Source organism: Phlebotomus papatasi, chromosome 1, assembly GCF_024763615.1.
Source record: "Phlebotomus papatasi isolate M1 chromosome 1, Ppap_2.1, whole genome shotgun sequence".
Classification (NCBI taxonomy): Eukaryota; Metazoa; Arthropoda; class Insecta; order Diptera; family Psychodidae; genus Phlebotomus; species Phlebotomus papatasi.
In genome coordinates this window covers 56427286-56446540 of record NC_077222.1, presented here as the reverse complement: position 1 = coordinate 56446540, position 19255 = coordinate 56427286, and the positions used below count along the sequence as shown (strand labels likewise).

The following is a 19255-nucleotide window of genomic DNA, read 5'->3' as shown; positions in this document are numbered from 1 at the left end:
TATTTGAACTACATATTTTTGGTGAGCAGTATTGCAGTGATTTTAGCGTGAAATTTAAGAGGATTTTAATTTGTGGATTTTTAATACTTTAAAAATTCTCAAAGGTTAAAACATTTTTTATTTGGTTTTGGGGACATTTGCATCCATTAAAAAAAAGATTCAATAGGCTTTTATTTATTTCTGTTATTTACTTGTTTGGTATGAAGGATTTTTCTGAAATATTTCTTTGTTTCTGAAATATAGCCAAATTGTTTCTCGAATTCTATTAAAAGTCTATTAAATATCTATTAAAGGTAGGGTAAGGCACTCAATGTCTTAAAAAGTAGAATACTCATTATAGGGTAGAGTCAATCCTTTTGGCCATGTAAGCACTTTTGGCCACCTAAAGTAAAATCACATTGTAAGGCAATTATGAGTTTATTTAGAACAAAAAAATGGGTCTTATTTCGTGACCTCTAATCTAACGAAACAGAAAATCATATTTGATTTTGTATCGACTTGATTAATTCTAAGTTATTGAAAGAAATTCTCGACAAGGTAAACAATCACTAAAAAAAAACATGAAATTCTTAAGAAACTTGTTAATGTTAAGAGAAATTGTTTTGCATTATTTCATATTTTTGATGAAAATATTTGATGTTATTCAATGAAAGTCCATTTCTCAATTAACTAAATTTTATTGTCATATCATCCTTAATAAGATTTTCTAACAAATTAAATGAAAATCGGATGTGGCTAAAACAGCTTACATTTTTCGGCTGTGTAAGTACTTTTGGCCATTCATTTTCCCATACATTTTACACGTGGCGCACCTCGCGGATTTCAGTAAAAACAATCGTGACTTTTGCCTGATTGTTACATCAAATAGATAATGTTCAAAAAGTCGTTTAAAATACTCTAATGATCACATAAAATTGTTGTTAAATAAGAATAGGACTTGTGCTGTGTATTTGTGAAAGTTTTCGAAAGCTGTTTCTTCTGTTATTTTATTAAAATTCTATTGGAAACAAGTGGTCAAAAGTGCTTGCACACAATGGCTAAAAGTACTGAAATATGCATAGTTGCATAAAATGCATTTTTCACTAAAATAAGGTAAAGTACCCTGTAGTCGGCCGGTTTCTCAACTCGGCCAGTGCGACTATTTATTCAATTTACTTAGATTTGTTATAATATGGTCTTACCGATTTAACATTATAAGGTGTATTATATTATATATAACGTAAATCAGTGAAAATTTCATAGAAATTGACTATAAAACGTTAAAAAAATTGATTAAATAATTCAACTGGCCGAGTTGAGAAACCGGCCGACTAGAGGGTACTTTACCTTATCCAAAAAAATTTAGGAATTCTCTTGGATTATTAGGAAGAAACGGCTTTAAGGTATCTTTGTACAAAATTTTATTTTATTTAATTAAAGATTATAAAAATTACAAGCATATGAAACCTTAAACTGGCCAAAAGTGCTTACTCCACCCTATGGTTCTATGGTGCAATTGTTTCGGATTTTAATTTCTTTTAAGACAGTAAAATTTTTTTGGTGTTAAAGGTATTTGAATTGCATCTAATGAGCATTACTTTACTTGATTTCATGATGTGTGTGATTGATAACGTCACTGCTGTATAAAAAAAATAGGGGAGAGTGGGGATGTTGGGATACTTTTTTTTGTGTTAAACGTTATTCGAAAATGCCTAGGAAAATTGTGTCAAAACTTAATATATGCCGTAATATACCCATAGCTATTACCTTTATTACAAGAATTGAATAAGGGTCAGAAAATGAATAGATTTTCTTAAAAAATGAAAAATATTTAACGTGTTAGTTTTTCCTTAACATCTTAAATCTGGGGAACAATGGGACAAAAAGGGAATGTTCGGGACGCATTTCTTCTGGCATAATTTGATATTTCTGACAATAAGAAGCTTCAGTCCTGCGTCAAGTTCTACTTCGAGAGCAATCTGAGTTATGAATGACCATCTAAATACCTTCTTTCCTAAATCTGGGGTACAGTGAGACAAAAAAGCGGATGTTCGGGACGTGTTTTTTCTGGCTTAATTTGATATTTATAACAATAACAAGCTTCAGTCCTGCGTCAAGTCCTACTTCGAGAATAATCTCAGTCATGAATGACCATCTAAATCCCTTCTTTCCAAAGTCGTTTTTCAACACCATTTACCATCTAGAGGGCTTTGTACTTTTCCGGATGCTTTTCTATCTTTATGATCTTTATATACCACTTATTTTAAGGCAGTTTTATCGGTCGTCTCTGATCAAACACTTTTCTCACCTTTCTCTGTATCTTTTCGCATCTTTGGGCGTCTTCAAAACACGTTAAGTATTTTTCTCAAGCATATTGTTGCCATTCTTATTTTGACTGTAATACAGAGCGTAAATAACAGAGCGTAATCTTTGTAACTTCTCTTAAAATACTTTCCTAAAATACTTTAGAAGTCAATGAGACAGCAAAATCAAAATTCGGCGGAAGTGGAGCAACTTTGAATTTTGGACAGCTTTCAAACTGGGATTTATGAATACCAAAGGAAAGCGATAATTTGACATCGTTAAACTCGGAGCATACGGTTTCAAAGTTATTGAGATCTAAACTTAGTTGCTGTTCAATTGACTCACTTGGTACTATTTTGAACAAAATGAAAAATGGTTTGTATAATCTAACCGATAAAACTGATGATATCTATTTTGTCACTCAATACGGGACTCTGGGACCGAGTGGTAAACATGTGGTTGTTTTAGACACTGCGATTTTTATACTTAAAATACCTATATGAATTCAAAGATACTATAGGGATTCTTGTTCACTGAAGAAATAGTCGACATAAGCTTATGTGTAGATATAAAAATCCGTATTTACAACTTTGTTATGTTTATTACAGCTCCAGTTTCCCTTATACCTCTTAATGCTGCCTACGATTGCGTAATGATTTAATTCCATTTATTTTAATAGTTTGAATAAAAATCAGTGTCCCAATCTATTACTGTCCCAAACTTTCCCGTTTTCCCCTAATGCTCTATTGAATGTCGTATGAACTTTATTATAACTTTATTATGGTAATTTCATTAGATATAGATCTCGATGTCAGAAACAAAATATGTCTCGTAGGATAATTATTACTAATTCTAAGTTGACTTTAGTCTGGAAGATTTGGAATGGAGTCATACTTCATGTCAAAAAAGTTAATCATCTACCTAAAGATTCTGCTAGAATTTTTATAGGTTTCAGATTTGTAGTAGTTTTGGTGCTTCCGAAGTTCCGAATTGGGATGAAACTTACAATGTGTTTATTCTTAAATTCATGGTTTATATCGATCATTGCCCTATCTACATTTTTTATGGTTGTATGGACTGGTTGTATCGGGATGTATAAGATCCAATCATCGTTAATATGGGCTTAATTTTTAAGGCATGTCTAATATAAGAATGTATATTAGTTTATATTGTGTAATATGAAAATTATTCCTTAGTGGCTGTGGATAAAAGAACCATTTTTTTTAAAAAATTGAATCATTCGTATAATGAATAAAATTATCATCAAATATGAGAATCGATAAAGTATATCCTGCTTCTATATTCATAGAAGTTAGGTTATTTATATTGGAAAGTTCAACCCTAATATACATTTTATGTATAATTTGAATTCACCTTTATAATATTTTTTTTTATAATGAAAAAGAGAATTGACCTATACGAGTATATCATACATGTTCCCCAAGTAATTCCCTTGGCTAATTGCTTACGAATCCTCAGACTGAATTTGGAGTGCACAAAAGTGACAAGAACCGTAAAATATACTGCCTTACTGGTATCTAACGTGTTCAAGGTATTGGGTTGACTGAGGTCGTTTATGGCGCCGATAAAGCCACCCTGTCACCCTCAATGATTTGGGTCATTTATCCATCGCCCCAACCCTGGCAGATTTGCAGACAGTTGCGCTGCGAGCAATTCGTCGCAATTTTCCATTTATTCGCATGCCCTTCAATTTTATCAATTATATCTTCTGATTCCAATGAGTTTTGGGCTCTTCAATTTTCCAATAGACTTCACATAATCGTCATTTTTCGCTTATTATTTGCTCAAAATTGTCTAATGAATAAAATATTTTTCCCTAAAGCATCGGAATATAGATGATCGTTGAAGACTCTTTAAAATGTATGAACAAAAAAATGGAATCATTTTTTTCTCATTTTACTTGGGTAGAATGAGAATGTATACAACACATTAATATAGTATTTTTTTTTTTACTTTACGGTTAACACTGCGAGGTTTTTTTCTGACCAAATACATCGGAGTGTGAATTCACTTTAGCAACTTTATAGAGTGGTTCTATATATAAGAAGTTTCAGCTAGAGAGATTGCGAAGCATTTGCACAATGTTCTTTTGTATTCAAATGGCTCGGATAGATTTTTTTATGAGTACCGAAAAGCTATTTAAAACCATGATTTAATGAATAGTGCATCCAATTTACAGGAATGAAGTATATAAAAATTCTTTTAAAAAGTTTCAAGGGTTTAAAAAGGCTTTATAAAAGCAAATATATAGCTATAATTTAGTTGATAATTTTGATGATTTAGTAGGACTTATATCACCAAATTGTTTGACTACAATTTCCTTGGGAAATTCCCCAGAACAAGTGCATCCGTTTTCCTGTGTTCAAAAAAGCATCAAGTGTTGCATGTTGTGTTTTATGTTTTCCCTTAGTTTGGTTTATATTCAGCATGAATTATAATATGTGGAAAATATAGTAATTGAGGAAACGGGCAAAATGTGGCAGTTATAATGCAAAATAACTCACCAAGAGCAACAGTGTGACGGGTCCGTGAGCGTATCCTGAGCCCTATTCTCGTGTAGAGCACCACAATAACGGCCATGGGTACGACGAAGAAGATGCATGTCGACAGCTCCCAAAGTGGGAAGCCTTCTGGATTGTCGAGCATGGCACAGAATGCAGAATCCTCGATGGTACTGTTGTCTGCCAAGAGTGCCATTTGTGACAATATTTGGGTCGAAGAATGTGAAAAATCTCGTGAGTCAGATTATGGATAAAATTTGCTCTGGTTAGTGGTAAAGCTATAGCGATAAGGATAACTCACCAGCCGGATACGAGATGTAATGGATTTTGGTGAATATTCCAAAAGGCACAGCACTGAGAAAGCTAACCACCCACAAAGCCCCGATGATTCGAACCGCCCGCTTGAAACCGCTCATTGTGTACAAGTGAAGGGGATGACAGATGGCCAGAAAGCGCTCCATAGTGAAAGCCACTATCGTCAGGACTGATACATATGTCGATCTGTTTGTTTTTTTATTTTTTGGATAAAAAAATTGGTCACGAATTGATTTTGGGAGGACTGACATCTAGCATATTCTTTTCATTTTTTTTTTATTTTGGCTCCTTCATACTAAAAAACAAAAGGAGTCAAATATGAGATTTGTGACCAGCAATCAATTCAATGTAACACCCTTCAATATTTTCATCATGCATGTCTATCCCATACAACTTTTCCTATTATGGCTTTCATTTCCCTTGAGAAATCATCCCATGAAAAGCAGATCAATATAAAAATATAAGACAAAGTTGCTGCTTATTGCGAACGTGTATATACACATTTTTTTTCTTCTTTAATACAACATAAACTCCTACTGATCCATATAAGGGCAGATAATGTTGATTTCCAATCAATTACAACGCCCCCTTAAATACAATAATAGAAAAAAAATGAGAAATTGATTGTATTTGAAAAAAAAATAGTTATTCACTGCAAACTTTTATTGCTTGAGGTTAAACTTGTTGGTAAAGGTCTTTTATGATAAATCAACGCTAAACTGAGCTATACGGTGTTGAGAATAATAAAAATCGCTTCTATTCTTTCACTGTTAGCATATTTTGATAGGGATACCGCAACACTAAATAAATGATGCTCTATTCTGAACTTGACGTGGCAATATCTTTAGTTCTCTCACGCTCCGGCTTATAGAACAAGTGCCTCAATATCTTTCCGATTTGTTGCCAAAACAAGCGTTAAATAATTCCACTAAACACTGCTCTCTACTAAAATTTATTGGATGCCGGATATAATATTTTCTCAAAATTATTGCCCAACTTTGGTATATTGGCACGTTTAGATATTATGTTGATTTTGGATATTTGATATAAATGGTGTTGCATGACTGCAATTTAGTTATGATGCTAGCTACTACATGAAAAAGTTCTAGAATATAAAAACATTTTTATTCAGTAAAATTTTCATTTTGTTTAGTAGAAAATTAGTATCTGCTACATATTTCTATCTGTAAATTACTTCAAATTTTTCAAAAAGCTTTTAAAGTGTATAATTATAATTAATCGTTTACTATTTTTCGATTTATTCTAAGTCAAATGTTTAATTTATGCAATCTCTCAATTTTGTTTAAAAATTTCTTACTGTAGAATTTGATATGATTCAAAATTGAATAAAATACCGTCCAAAATGTCGCAAAAAATAAAGAATATTGGAAACGGGGACAAAATGAGCCAGGTGTAGAATTATTAGTCAGGTTGGAATGTTATAGTTTGCTTTAAAAGAAATATTGAGGAAACCTTTACTTATTCAAAATAAACACGTTTTCCCATTCATTGAATTATTAATCAATCTGATAATAAGGATAATTTAATTAATAGGATAATTTTCTGACTAATTTTGCCTAGGTCTCTCCTAATATAGAATCAGACGTTGTTCTAATTCCTTATTCAAAATGTTGTACATTTTTTTCTGTTTTCAATTCTTTTATTGCTCGAAATCAAAAAGAGAGCAGTCTATAATCCACTTTTTTCGACTTGTGCCACGGCTAGAAACCAAACGGTAAGAGATATCAACTTCCTGTCTTCGACGACCACCCATAAGTCAACATAATCTAGGACAGTCTTTTTTCCTTTTTCCCGACATACCTCCTTCCTCTCCAAAATCATGTTTTTTTGGTTTATTTCGAAAATGGCCTCTAGATTTTTTCTTCATTTTCGAATACGTTTAAAATTAAAATTGTATATGACGAACATATGTGATTTTCATTCAAATTATTCTACTTTATTCTCTGCAATGCTTCTATAACTCTACTATTCCTTAACTCTTTCACGTCATTAGGGTCATATATGACCCGGAGAAATTTTTTTTTTGACTATTTACATTAATTGAAATCTAGCTGTTTGTGCATGACATCATAATAGAAGAATGTAAGATTCTTGGCTAATTTTCTCAATACTCCAGATATTCAGGAAAAGAAAATATTTGAGATAAAAAATCACGAATTTCGAACTTTGTGAAATGACTTTTCTTTTTTAAAATTTTTTATATTCATTTATTTTTTCAGCAAAAAGTTCTTTAGAAACACAAAATAGAATATCCAAAGATTGTATATTGCATATTTTGATATAATAAACTACTCTCAATTTTCCAGAAAAGCGTGTAGAATTTTCCGGGTCATATATGACCCTATTGTCGGCAAGGGTAAAGGTTTATGACAGTTTTTGACAGAAAACATGTTTGTAAACATGTTTTCAAAATTTTCTATAGGAGTGAGCGAGATGACTAGATCTAGATCTCACTCACTCTCATTGAAATGTCAAAAAACATGTTTACTAAACAAAAGTTATTGTGCGTTGGGCATTATATTCTCAATATATTAATTACTGCTATTATTTAAAAATAAATCTATTTAGAACCACAGAAAGACTATTTGTGGAACATGTTGGTACCAAAGTGAGAAACTGACATGAAAATTTCATTCAATATTCACCAGAAGATTGTTCGCCATGTGCTATGAATGTTTCTGGCAGTGTAATGTCTAGTTTTGCAAACATATTCCGTTGAATTGATTGCTGATTCAAATATCCCTTATTTTATGATGTTTCACAGCAAATATTATTACTTACGCTTCCGAAACAAATGCTCGCAATTTGCAGAAAACAATTCCTAATTGATATGGATACTGATGCCATACTATACTCATTTCGAATGGAAGACCTGAAAGCAAACAGAAAATTCGCAGAAAAAAAATTAGGCATAATCCCAATATATTGCAACATATAAAATCGCTTGGAAGTGAATTAAAGAAATTGTATAGACCTGAGGCGGAGGGAAGCAATCGTATATAGAACAAGGGCAAATATTTATGATCATTTTATCCACTCAAGCGGCATTTTTTTCGTTAGGGTGGAGAAAAAATTAAACTTGGAATTTTGTAATATGCAAAAACGTACAGAAAGAGCAATAACTTTTTTTTTCTCTTTAAAACATTCACCAACTCAGCATAGGGTATGTATTGCCTAATGGAGTGTTTTCCACTTCAAGTCCTTCTAGGGAATTTCCGCGAAAAATACTCAAAAAGATAGTGGTGGCACCAATATCGTTCGCTCTCATCACCAGTTGAGCGGAAATATGAGTAATGGCGTGGTACTTCAACTGATTTAAGGGTGAAAATATATAGTAGAAGGTGTGTGGGCGTGACGTTATATTTTAAGAATAGTCAAATATTTGAACTTCACAGGCATTTTGGCACATTTTAGTAAAAAAAAAAGAGAACCTATGTATGTGGAATTGAAAAGCCAACAGACAGTTATTGACATGTCTCTAACTCTAACCCAGGAATATGATGTGAATTTATTGTATAGGTCTCTATGGGTTCGTCTGTTTGCTTCTCGACCACAGACATTCCATATCCTCTCAAATTTCCTATACACACTGCTTATGTAAATTTCTATTTTAGATAGAAAAAAAACAAGCTATTGGTATCAAATACACGTTTTGCTCTATGTGACCTCTCAAAATTTTATAGTCACTACCATTTCAATATAACAATTTCAAGCACACTGAATTATTATTATTTTTTTTCACCAGAAAGAGATTGTATTTCTTTGTAAATCAAAATTCAATTTCATTTCTCCATATGTGACAAGAAATGAAAAATCACAATAAGGACAAAGTCTTTGTAGGCCAGGAAGGAAAAAAAAAATCACGCGGATGTGTCCTTATGGTGACACTGAAGTTTGTTTCTAAATCCTTCGCCAAATATTCAAGATAACGATTTAGATATAAATATTTTGCGTAATCAATATGAAGACGCTGAAAATAGACATTTCATATTGAACGGATGTATGTACGAGACTTTCAACGCAACAAAGCAAAATTGTTTTAGAAATGTGTGATACTATTGCCAATGCAAGTAATACAATTTCTTACATCTTCAGTTAAAAATTGTTTAATGTGTGATCGAACTAAACAAATAGAACAATGTCTCGGTTTTTTTTTTTTGTAAAATTTTTATCGGCCACCACTCGTCAGTGTCACATTTTTACTGCCCAAACTCTATAGAAAGAGCAGCAGTAAGTAATGCATAATTCTTCGATTTTTTTGGGATCCACGGGGCCCCCCATAAATCGTACCTGAGACCATTAACATGTCCCTCATTTTCCCAACCGACCCCCCTCTTCCCCTTAAAAACCATTTTTTTTGGGATTGCTCGAAAGCAGGTCGTGCGATTTCTTTTTTTCATTTTTGGATATGCTGTAAAGGTTGTCCAGGCGGACATTTCATCCAGATACAAAAATACCGTTGAATCATTTCTAATAATGGTTTTACAAGATCAAAGGTTAAAAAGGCTCTAGAGAGTGTATTTCTCAATCGAATGGTATCATGTTAGGGCTCGTTGGTAAGGTCTTGGAAATCCTGATAAGCCTGAACGGATTCCAATCGGTTTTACTAATTTTAATATACTTAATTTTTATCCGAAATTCAATTTTATATTACTGCTAAGGTATGTTTTGGAAAATATTTTGAGTCATTTATGAATTGCTTCAAATCGATTGTGAATCAGTATAATGAACCGATTATGGACCGATAAGCAATTTTTTTACGAAAATTAGTTAAGGGAAACTGGGGCACAACCGAACACTGATTATTATTGAATTATGATGATTATGAATATTGATACTTGAATTATGACGATCACTTCTTCAGCGAACAAGCAACCCTAAAGCTGTCTTCAGACTAGAGGTTTAATCCAGTTCTCGAAGATCTCAAAATCTTAAATAGCGAGCGATTTTATTGATTTTTGAAGACCTAATAAGGTAAGGTATCCTCGAGTCGACCGCCTCTTGAGTCGACCACCCTGGGTTCCTCAAGTCGACCGGTGGAAATATTTATTCAATTTATTTACATTTACAATAATATTTATCGAATGGTTTAAAATCATAGGGTCCATTATTTCATAATTAATCAAAATCAGTGAAAATATCATAGAAATTGACCATAAAACACTGAAAAATCAGAAAAAGGACGGAGGGGTAAGGTATTTCTTAAATAAAAATTCGCAATTTTTCATTAAATTATGGCATACTTTTTGATATTCTTGACTTTTTTCTTAAGGAAATATTTCAATTATTACCCTCACAAGATTACTTGAGAATTCAAATTCTGAGTTTAATCGCAAGTTGAGAACTTAATCTTTATTACCTGTGCAAAAATTTTAGTACCATGACTAAGTTAAAGATTAATTTTATGTATTAAAATTGAAAGTGCATTTCAAATAAATTGTTCCTCAATTCGACCGGTCGATGAATCATAGCAAGTGAAGCTTTTTTCACTTGAATGTTGTTCTATACTTCTGAAAGAGTTCATAAGTGAGTTTCCCTATTTATTTTAATGATTAACTAAATTTTAAGTGCTATTCATGATGAGTTAAACCAGCCAAAGTTAAATCAGTGACTTTTTAGTTTTGTGATTTGTTTAATTTTAAGAAAAAATGAGTGGTCGAATAGAGGAACCCCAAGCGGTCGAGTAGAGGTACACTGATATTGTAGTGGTCGAGTAGAGGAATACTTCGCATTTTTGAAACATTTTAATTTTTTAATAATTTAAAATTTTATGACTAAATGAAGTTAACAATTACATAGATAAGGATCTATTCTATAGTTTTAGGTAAAAACCCTATCAAAAAACACAACTGTTTTTTCATACGTTTTTCACAAATTCTATCCTTAAGTGGTCGACATAGGATACTTTACCTTAGGTCATTTATCTTTAATAATTCAATTTTGAATTAAAATTTTCAAAAAACTGATAAGAAATTAGAATAAATAAGCTATATGGCTAAGCCTTAAGTCTGAAGCCCGTATAAGTATCAATGAAGTAATACAGATCTCATCTTCTAAAGTCTAATACCTTATTTAAAAATCGCAATGTTCGGTGCTATCTCATGTTCGGTGATGTCCCAGTGTCCCCAATATTACTCCGAAAATGATTGTTACGTCTACGTTGAGCTGAAGAGTTGAAAACAAGAGTAGGAGATTGTCCGAATCCAATCAGACTACCCCCTTGCTCTGATAAAAATATTCCTGAAAATTCCGGGGAATTCGTTCTCTATTCGGACTGGTTCTCGGCTATTATCACGGCCTCTAGTAACGACTCTTTCGAGCCACCAGACTTAAGGCAGTAATACCTCTTTATGTAGGTTGCCCCAGGAGTGCCTCGAGAGATTTTTAAATAAATAAATGCCTCAGAAAATAAATAAATGCCTCTACAGAATAAATTCCTTAACAGAAATGCATCCAGCTCCTTAAACCCTTTATATAAGTCAGTGTCTTAAAGAGTAGTGGTAACGAAAGTTTGCAGTCTTGGTGAAGCCAAAATTATTCAAATTTTATGTTGAATTATTCGTATCTTTTTAAGGATGTAAGGACATATGATATATATTCTGACGATTTAGCTATTTAAAAGTGTTTTGATATGAATTAAAATCCATTTTTATCCAATTTATTTTGAACAATGATATAAAATATTCAGGAATAGATTTTAAAATTACATAGAATCAAGAAAAATATATTTGGCTTTCTAAATCCAAGTCTTCGTTAAATTTGAATATGTTGTATATCGATACCCTAAAAAAATAAGCTTAATAAAAGAAGAACTTTCATAATGATAGACAACTTTACTCTGTCGCACGACTTAATAAGTAATTTTGAAATTATCGCGTCAGATTTATGAGTTCTCACATTCCACAAAGTAGAATTTATTTACATTGAAATTTTTTTTTTAATGTTACATATGATTATATAGAATTTGCTCTAAATTAAAAAAAAAAAACATAAAAGATTAATGAAAAATATTTAATCGTTGTACCACATTAATTTTGGTTGCAATAAGGCTAAGTTGCAAATAAAACCAACAATAAATATTATAAATGATAAATTTTGCACTGTTAAACTGTTACTTCTATCTTTCACACTTTTCGAACATTTGCTCCTAAGTTTAATTATTCAGGATTATACATGTAATCTACCTTTTCTAGAAATCTGTAGGAAATTTTAATCAAAGGTGTAATGACAACGAATTTCCAATTTCCTCGAATATACATAATTTTGCATATGTTTTTTCGACGGATATGCCGAGCTTCCCAAGCTTATTTTAACTAGCTTGAACTTTGTCATCCGGTCCTACATAATGTTTATTCGTGAATTAATAAATTCATAATGTCTAGCAAAATATTGAAGTTTATGACATGGTTGTTAGTTTGTCGGATATATGGCTTTTATCTGCAATTATGTATGCAAATATTTACATATCACTGAATATAAATTTTACAAAATCTCTTAGCTGGCTAAATCGCCTAAGCTGTACTTATACACTACTTCACAATGAGTATTATAAAGTTTTTTTTACTTTAGAGAATTTGATGAAAAACAAATGGAAGGTATTTCACTCACTAAATAAATCTCAAGTAAAGTACTTGGTCTTCTGAAGGTAGACAGTAAAGAACAATACCTGAAGATACTGGAGGCAATTAACGTCAAGTGCGCTTGTATTAGCCTGTTGATTGTCACTTGAAATCAGATAAGACGCCTTGATACGATTTCAATTTATCTCCATATTGTTGTGAATTTCAATTTAGGATGTTAAAAGCAATATCAAAGTTAGTAAAAAGGCCTTTTATATAAAAGAAATATATCTCTGTAACAGATTTTGAGTAAGTGTTCTCATTTTTCTTCAACATTAATTTTAAAATAGAGTATGTAGAATATTAAAAGAAATCCCTCTCAAAGATCAGCACAAAATTAATGTATGGCACGTATAAATCATTTGTATTAGGAAAACTTTTGACGATGATGTGGCAAAAAAAGCTTATGCAAAAGAAACCATTTACATAGCGCTTTTAGGAGATTTACGGTTCAAGATATGAAGATTTTTTTTTTCTTTTAAATTCGGCTATTTTCATACTTTTTTCTCCATCATCAGTGGAAATGATGTTGGATCAAAGAAGAAGTTTTGAGATCTATTATACCAGATAATGCATGTAAAAGTAGCACATGAAATCACAAGAAGGAGCGGTATAGGACGTTATTTAAGAGATATTATGAGTGAAATATTGCTGTAGGGAATTCAAGTAACAATGGGTGGAAGTGGATTATCCCATTAACATAATGAAAATAAATTTAAGAAATTAAAAAGCAGATAAGACAGATTTCCCAAAATGTTGTTTTTTTTGGCGCAACTCTCATTAAAGCAGTAAATAAATTGTTTTATCTTTCAATCTTATTCTAAATTAATTGCAGAAATTGTCAAATACAGGAATTGCATTGTTAAAAAAACAACCAATACACGTCTTATATTATTTCTTGGCTTCTAGAACTAGTCTCCATATTTGTAGGATGTTGTACTTCTGAAGTAATTGCTTGTGAACTTTATCTCTCGATTTATTTATATATTTCTATCCATTTGATAAAAACATTTAAAAGAATTTGATAGATATTCTTAAGCAGACTATATGTATATATTTACTATTCAAATAAAAAACTAATGAGAAGCCTAGATCAGCTTATTGTAGGTAAGATTCTTAACGTGAACGAATTCGGTTTGCATGCAAATTCTATTTGGAGCTGAAGTTGGGAAATGTTATTCAGTAATTTTGAATATATTTTTTCTTTTTAAAGGATACAAATTTTTAACCCTCTAACGGTGTTTTCTTTAATATGCGAAAAAAGTTCTAAAACAATGTTTTCTAGGATAATTATGATCCAATAAAGTCGAAAAAACCATCCATTCTTCATTATCTCTTTTAGTTTAGGCGTTAGGTGAGGAAATATAAAAATTTTTTGAAACTCTTTTTGCTTTTAAAATTCACATTTTTAGTTTTTTCAAATTTTTTAAATAAAATATACAAAGAAGAATGACATATCTTTCAGTAAAAAATAAATTTATTTTAGTCAGATAACTTTAAATCGGTATTTTTATGGAAATTGGAAATGAGTTTTTTTGCACAAATATTTTTTGTTGCTTTTTCTCTGACCTGTCACACAAAACTGGGAATAGCAACAAAACGAAGAGTCAAAATGAGTTCAAACTTTCAAGAGATGTTTATAAGACTATTACCGAGGACACTATAGCACTTTTAAATAAATAAAACCTTTATTGTCGCTGTAAATGTGATTTTTGTGAAGATCGCCTGGAGGCGGTCTTACCCGTTAGAGGGTTAATGAAACCAAAATATCTAGGATTTGGATGAAATAACATAAACACGATATGTGGTTGAAATATAGGCTAGGGTATGAATTCTGAGATGGTGAGTTTATTACGTAATAAATTCACCGATCTGAAATCTCTTTTTCTAAGTGTTTCCAGAAAAAATTTCCCAAAAATTATCATGTAAATATTCTACCGTGAGTGTTTCACATGGCAACATGATAACACACAAATGGCGATCTAAGAGGTGTAAATTTCTCACGCGAATAACTCATGAATTGCAGAATTCACCCCCAGAATGTTCTCTATAATTTTTCCCTAAAACTTGATCTTATCGGTTGCTCTAGACCCGAGATACTTCAATTTATTTGTTTGTAAACTCGTTTTGTGACCCTTGTGTCCATATAACGAATTTCAACTCTCCGAGATTGATTGAATTTTGTGAGACTTTTCTTTTAAACTATTTTGCGACTAAAAGCGCTCATATCAGTATTTGTGTACTTTCACAGTATTATTATTGGAAAAAAATATCTTTTTACAGTAAAACGACAAAATGTTAAGATGACATAATACTTAATCTGAGTAAAAACTTATGTATTGGCTAAATATAGATACCGTTTGTATCTATATTTAGCTGTCTATATCTCTATAACTGTGTAGAAGTAATCATCAAAATCGGTTAAGCGAGAGTCGAGATATATGAGTTTATGTAATATGAAAATTGGTTTTTTGACTGTAGCACCCCTAACGTTGATCATACAAAATTCAAATGTTCTAGAAAGATGTAGCGCTTTTCGAGGCCTTTAATTTGTGCCGTCACTCTTCAAATTCGGTCAAATAAAATCAGAAATATAGCGTCTTGAATTTCGGGAAATTTGACTCCTCATATCTCCGGTTCTATTGTAACCACAGCGCACCCACGTCAATTTTTGGAAACTTCATAGCCTACACTACACACTCTAAAATTTGATAAAAGTACGTTTTTGCGAAAAACGCGAATTTTGATGATTTCATGAAATTTTCCTGATCCAAATGGTATACCGGAGGCATAGGGAAAGTACATTATATTCTGTATATGATTATAACTTATATAAATGTTTAATATTTTGATACCGTTTTGATAAAAAAAAGGATCGTTTAAACCGTTTTACCAACACTTTAATACTTTTATGTTTACTTATTTTCAGGACATTTGGAGAAAATAAGAAAAAGACGATTTTTTTGGTTATTTGAATTACAATCGAACGAAGGTGGTCTTCATCTAATTTTTCTAATTTTTCATCTAAGAAAGGTAAGTCCTGAAATTTTTGTCAATCTATTTTTCTGAGTGCAAGAATATTATGGCTTCATTAAAATTCGTGTTGATGTTTTGAGTAAACAAGGTTGCTCTTGGAGGTAAACTTATTGGTTTTTCTCTCAAAATTGTTTATGATATGAGGAGGGCAAATCTTTATTGATATTGACCTATTAAGTAGAAAAGAGCCTTACCAACCATAAATGCGAGAGAGTCTCTTCATCTGTTGATAATAATGTTTACGCAGAGTTGTTTTATCTACAAATCACACACAATTTGTATTACAAGTTAAATGATTTATTTGGAATATATTCTGAGGATGATTTTGAAGTTGTTTCAGTGTCTCTGTGGGGTGGAAATGGAAAAGCTAAAAGGCTATAAAATTACACGGTGTTCACTTATGGAAAATTTTAACATAAAGGAAGAAATCTTCGTGAGGTGGTAATGTAGTGAATGCGTATTTAAGGGAAATGAGGAGAGAATATGACTGTGTAATTGCGTATATTCAATTCATGAAATTGCTCACAGAGACCATTACTTTACCATTGGGGATGCTTTTCGCGCGTTTTCGCGAGAATTAGATATGAATGTGAGACGTGCTTTTAGAAATGATTGAAAGATTTCATTCACCGTGTGTACGTTATCCTTGAAATTTACCTAAAAGAATTTTAACCTAGTGGACTTTTTACGATAGAGCAGTTCCTAATTGAGATTTTATGAAATAGAAGTTTTAAATTTTACCTATCGTAAAGTAGAATCTTGATATTTAGGCATTTTAGGTGTAGGTTTATGTATTCTTGTGAGAATACAAGTATTTATTAAGAATGCTATTAAAATCTCTTGAGATTGTGACGGTAAATATAATTTTGAGAAAGAAAATATAACACGGAGACTATATAGCAAGAAACATTATTTATTCACACTAATATGATCATTAATTTTCTCTTTCTGTGGTATTACAGAACTGTAAAAATGCACTGTCCATGTACATTTTGTCATGAGAATATGTACGGAGAATTATGGTTTCAATGGATGGGTAAATGTAAATTGTCATGAAAACATACACCGTTTCAGGCATAGTGAGAGATTTTCTTTTAATAAAATGACGCACAAAAGCAGATTTTTTATGGTAATTTCTCATGAAAGTCATTTAGGGGTAGAGTTCTGAATTCAGAGGGTTTTTTTTATGAATCGTTCGTCTTTTAGCGTAGTCTCGTTTAACCTTTTTTACTCAGGGAATGATCTATTTTGCATTTATGTCATAAAGTGAAGGTACTTTGTGAAGCGACAGATTGTAATCAGTTATATAGAAGATCCATGACCAAGTTTTATTGTGCAACATTCTTCCTGTTTTTGAAAAAATATTTTACACAAATCCACACAGTAAAAGTGAAACAACAAGAGAGATTACTTTGTAAAGTAATAAGACTAATTAAATACAAAGACTTTACAATGTTGCTAATGAGTCAAAAAGGACAACAATACGAATTTTCATTAAATTGTATGAAATATAGTGTTCAACCAATACTTTTATTTGAATCCTTTTTTTTTCAATTTAGGTAATTGAAGCTTTAAGGAATTAATATAAATGCTAAAATGAAAGACTTTTTTTATTTTAACCTTTTAAAGACGATTGGGTCACTGGTGACCCAAAAATGAAAATTTTCCTATTATCTAAAAATATAAGCACAGAAAGTTTAGAAGTCAATTAAAAGTATTTTCGAAAATACTAAGTTAAAAGCAAAAAAGCACTGAGCTTTTCGAGCCTTTAGGCGAACATCGAAACCTTTGAAATGCGCTTTCTCCAGAATATTAATTTCACAATTTCAAATAAAAATTTATTGACCGATTGAAATGAATAAAAGCCTTAAATAAAAGCCTTTAGCGTTAAATTTTCTTCTATTTAAATTAAAATCGTTATTGAAAACCAATTTTAACTGCTCGAGCTCCACGAGAGAACAACTTGAACAATTAAAATTTTTTAAATCGTCAATAACGGGAAATAACAGTAATAGCTACTTTTTTGCGTTTCTTCTATATTGTCATATAAAATTCAAAAGTAATTGAAATAGCATTGACGTAAGACGTATCTTGAGAATCAAGGAGATAAACTCCCTCCGGGTGCGTCAGGGGTGGTTATCCTTTCAGGACAAGAAAACACGGATATCTTTGCCAAAGCTTTCGACGCTACAACGCACCTTCATCAGTGGCTAAAAGGGAGGGAAAATTTTTTATTCAATGCAATTGATTTACATTCCTTTGTTTAGCTTCTGCTCACTGAAAATCGTGAAATGTCTCTAAAATTTGTCTCTCTCAAAAACAAAAATCAAAAGGTTAAGAGATATCGACTTACGATCTTTGATGACCTTCCTAAAATAACATAGTCTCGAAACTAATCTCATCCTTGCTCCCCCTTTATTCGTTTACTATCCCTCTAAAATACGTCGAAAATGAGGTTTCTCTAACTTTTCTCAAAATTGGACCAAGGGGATTTGAATTATCTTCGGATATATTTTGTAGTTAGTCCACTTTGATATTCGTCCATAGACACCTTTCACCGATTAAATCGCCATCTTGGTTTATTTAGGATCAAAGGGCCTAATTTTCATCCGATTTCGTCAATTAATTAATTAAAATGTTAATGACTTTTTAAAATACCTCTTCTTGAAAAAAATCGATTTCACGATGGTTTTGTGATGAATTATAAACAAATTTAAATTGACATTAATCTTAAACACATAAAAAAAAAATCGAAAAATAATATAAGGCAGAGCTTCTTCTCGTTTTTAAAATATGGGTGCGATGACTCACATTTATTAAGAAACATAGGAAAAATTTAGTCATTACGAAGTTTGGGATCGTGCGAAACATGGGAATTTTCCCCTATTTACTCGCTTAATATAGAAGAATATTTAATTCTAAAGGTTTTTATACAATAAACTTTTAAGAAAAGGGAACGTTGATTAAAAATAGTAAAAATTTTAAAATTTATAGTAATTTAATTGTAATTCACAAATCGCCTGAATCGCTTTTATTGTGTGTCACATATAAATACATACTCTATACCAGTGGAAGCAAAATTCCAAGATTGAATGTGAAAAGTATTCAACAAAAAAAATTCTTCAGCAAGCATTTTTGAGGACATAACCTTCATTTTATTTTGAAGTAAGAGTTTGTAAGAAATCACAAAAAATTGTGTTGTATTGCAGGATAAGGCTTCAGCCTCATTGCCCAATAAATCAAATGTCAGAGTAATAGAGACCATGTCCTCTGAGACCTAGTACATATTAATTTTCAGGGAAAATTTATATCCATGGTAATAAATTTTCTATTTCATCTGAATATCCTTCTTTAAAATTTTTGGTTGAGATTTATGCAAAATATAGTTATATGAATCTCCTTCTCCATTATTTTTAGCATTCTTTTATCTGGTTTTGTACAAAAAAAAAGATCATGCTC

General features: G+C 31.3%; 1 protein-coding gene across 9 annotated transcripts in view; it reads right to left on the bottom strand.

Annotated features, from left to right (window-relative positions):
- Window positions 1-19255, bottom strand: part of LOC129808126 (neuropeptides capa receptor) — an 86967-nt gene that overhangs the window by 32181 nt on the left and 35531 nt on the right. For all 9 annotated transcript variants that reach the window (XM_055857936.1, XM_055857880.1, XM_055857897.1 and 6 more), the window contains exons 4-6: window positions 7923-8013; window positions 5107-5306; window positions 4809-4985 (exon numbers count right to left, since the gene is read on the bottom strand). In XM_055857936.1, coding sequence (XP_055713911.1) covers window positions 4809-4985; window positions 5107-5306; window positions 7923-8013 — 468 coding nt within the window. The remainder of the gene's footprint in view (window positions 1-4808; window positions 4986-5106; window positions 5307-7922; window positions 8014-19255) is intronic.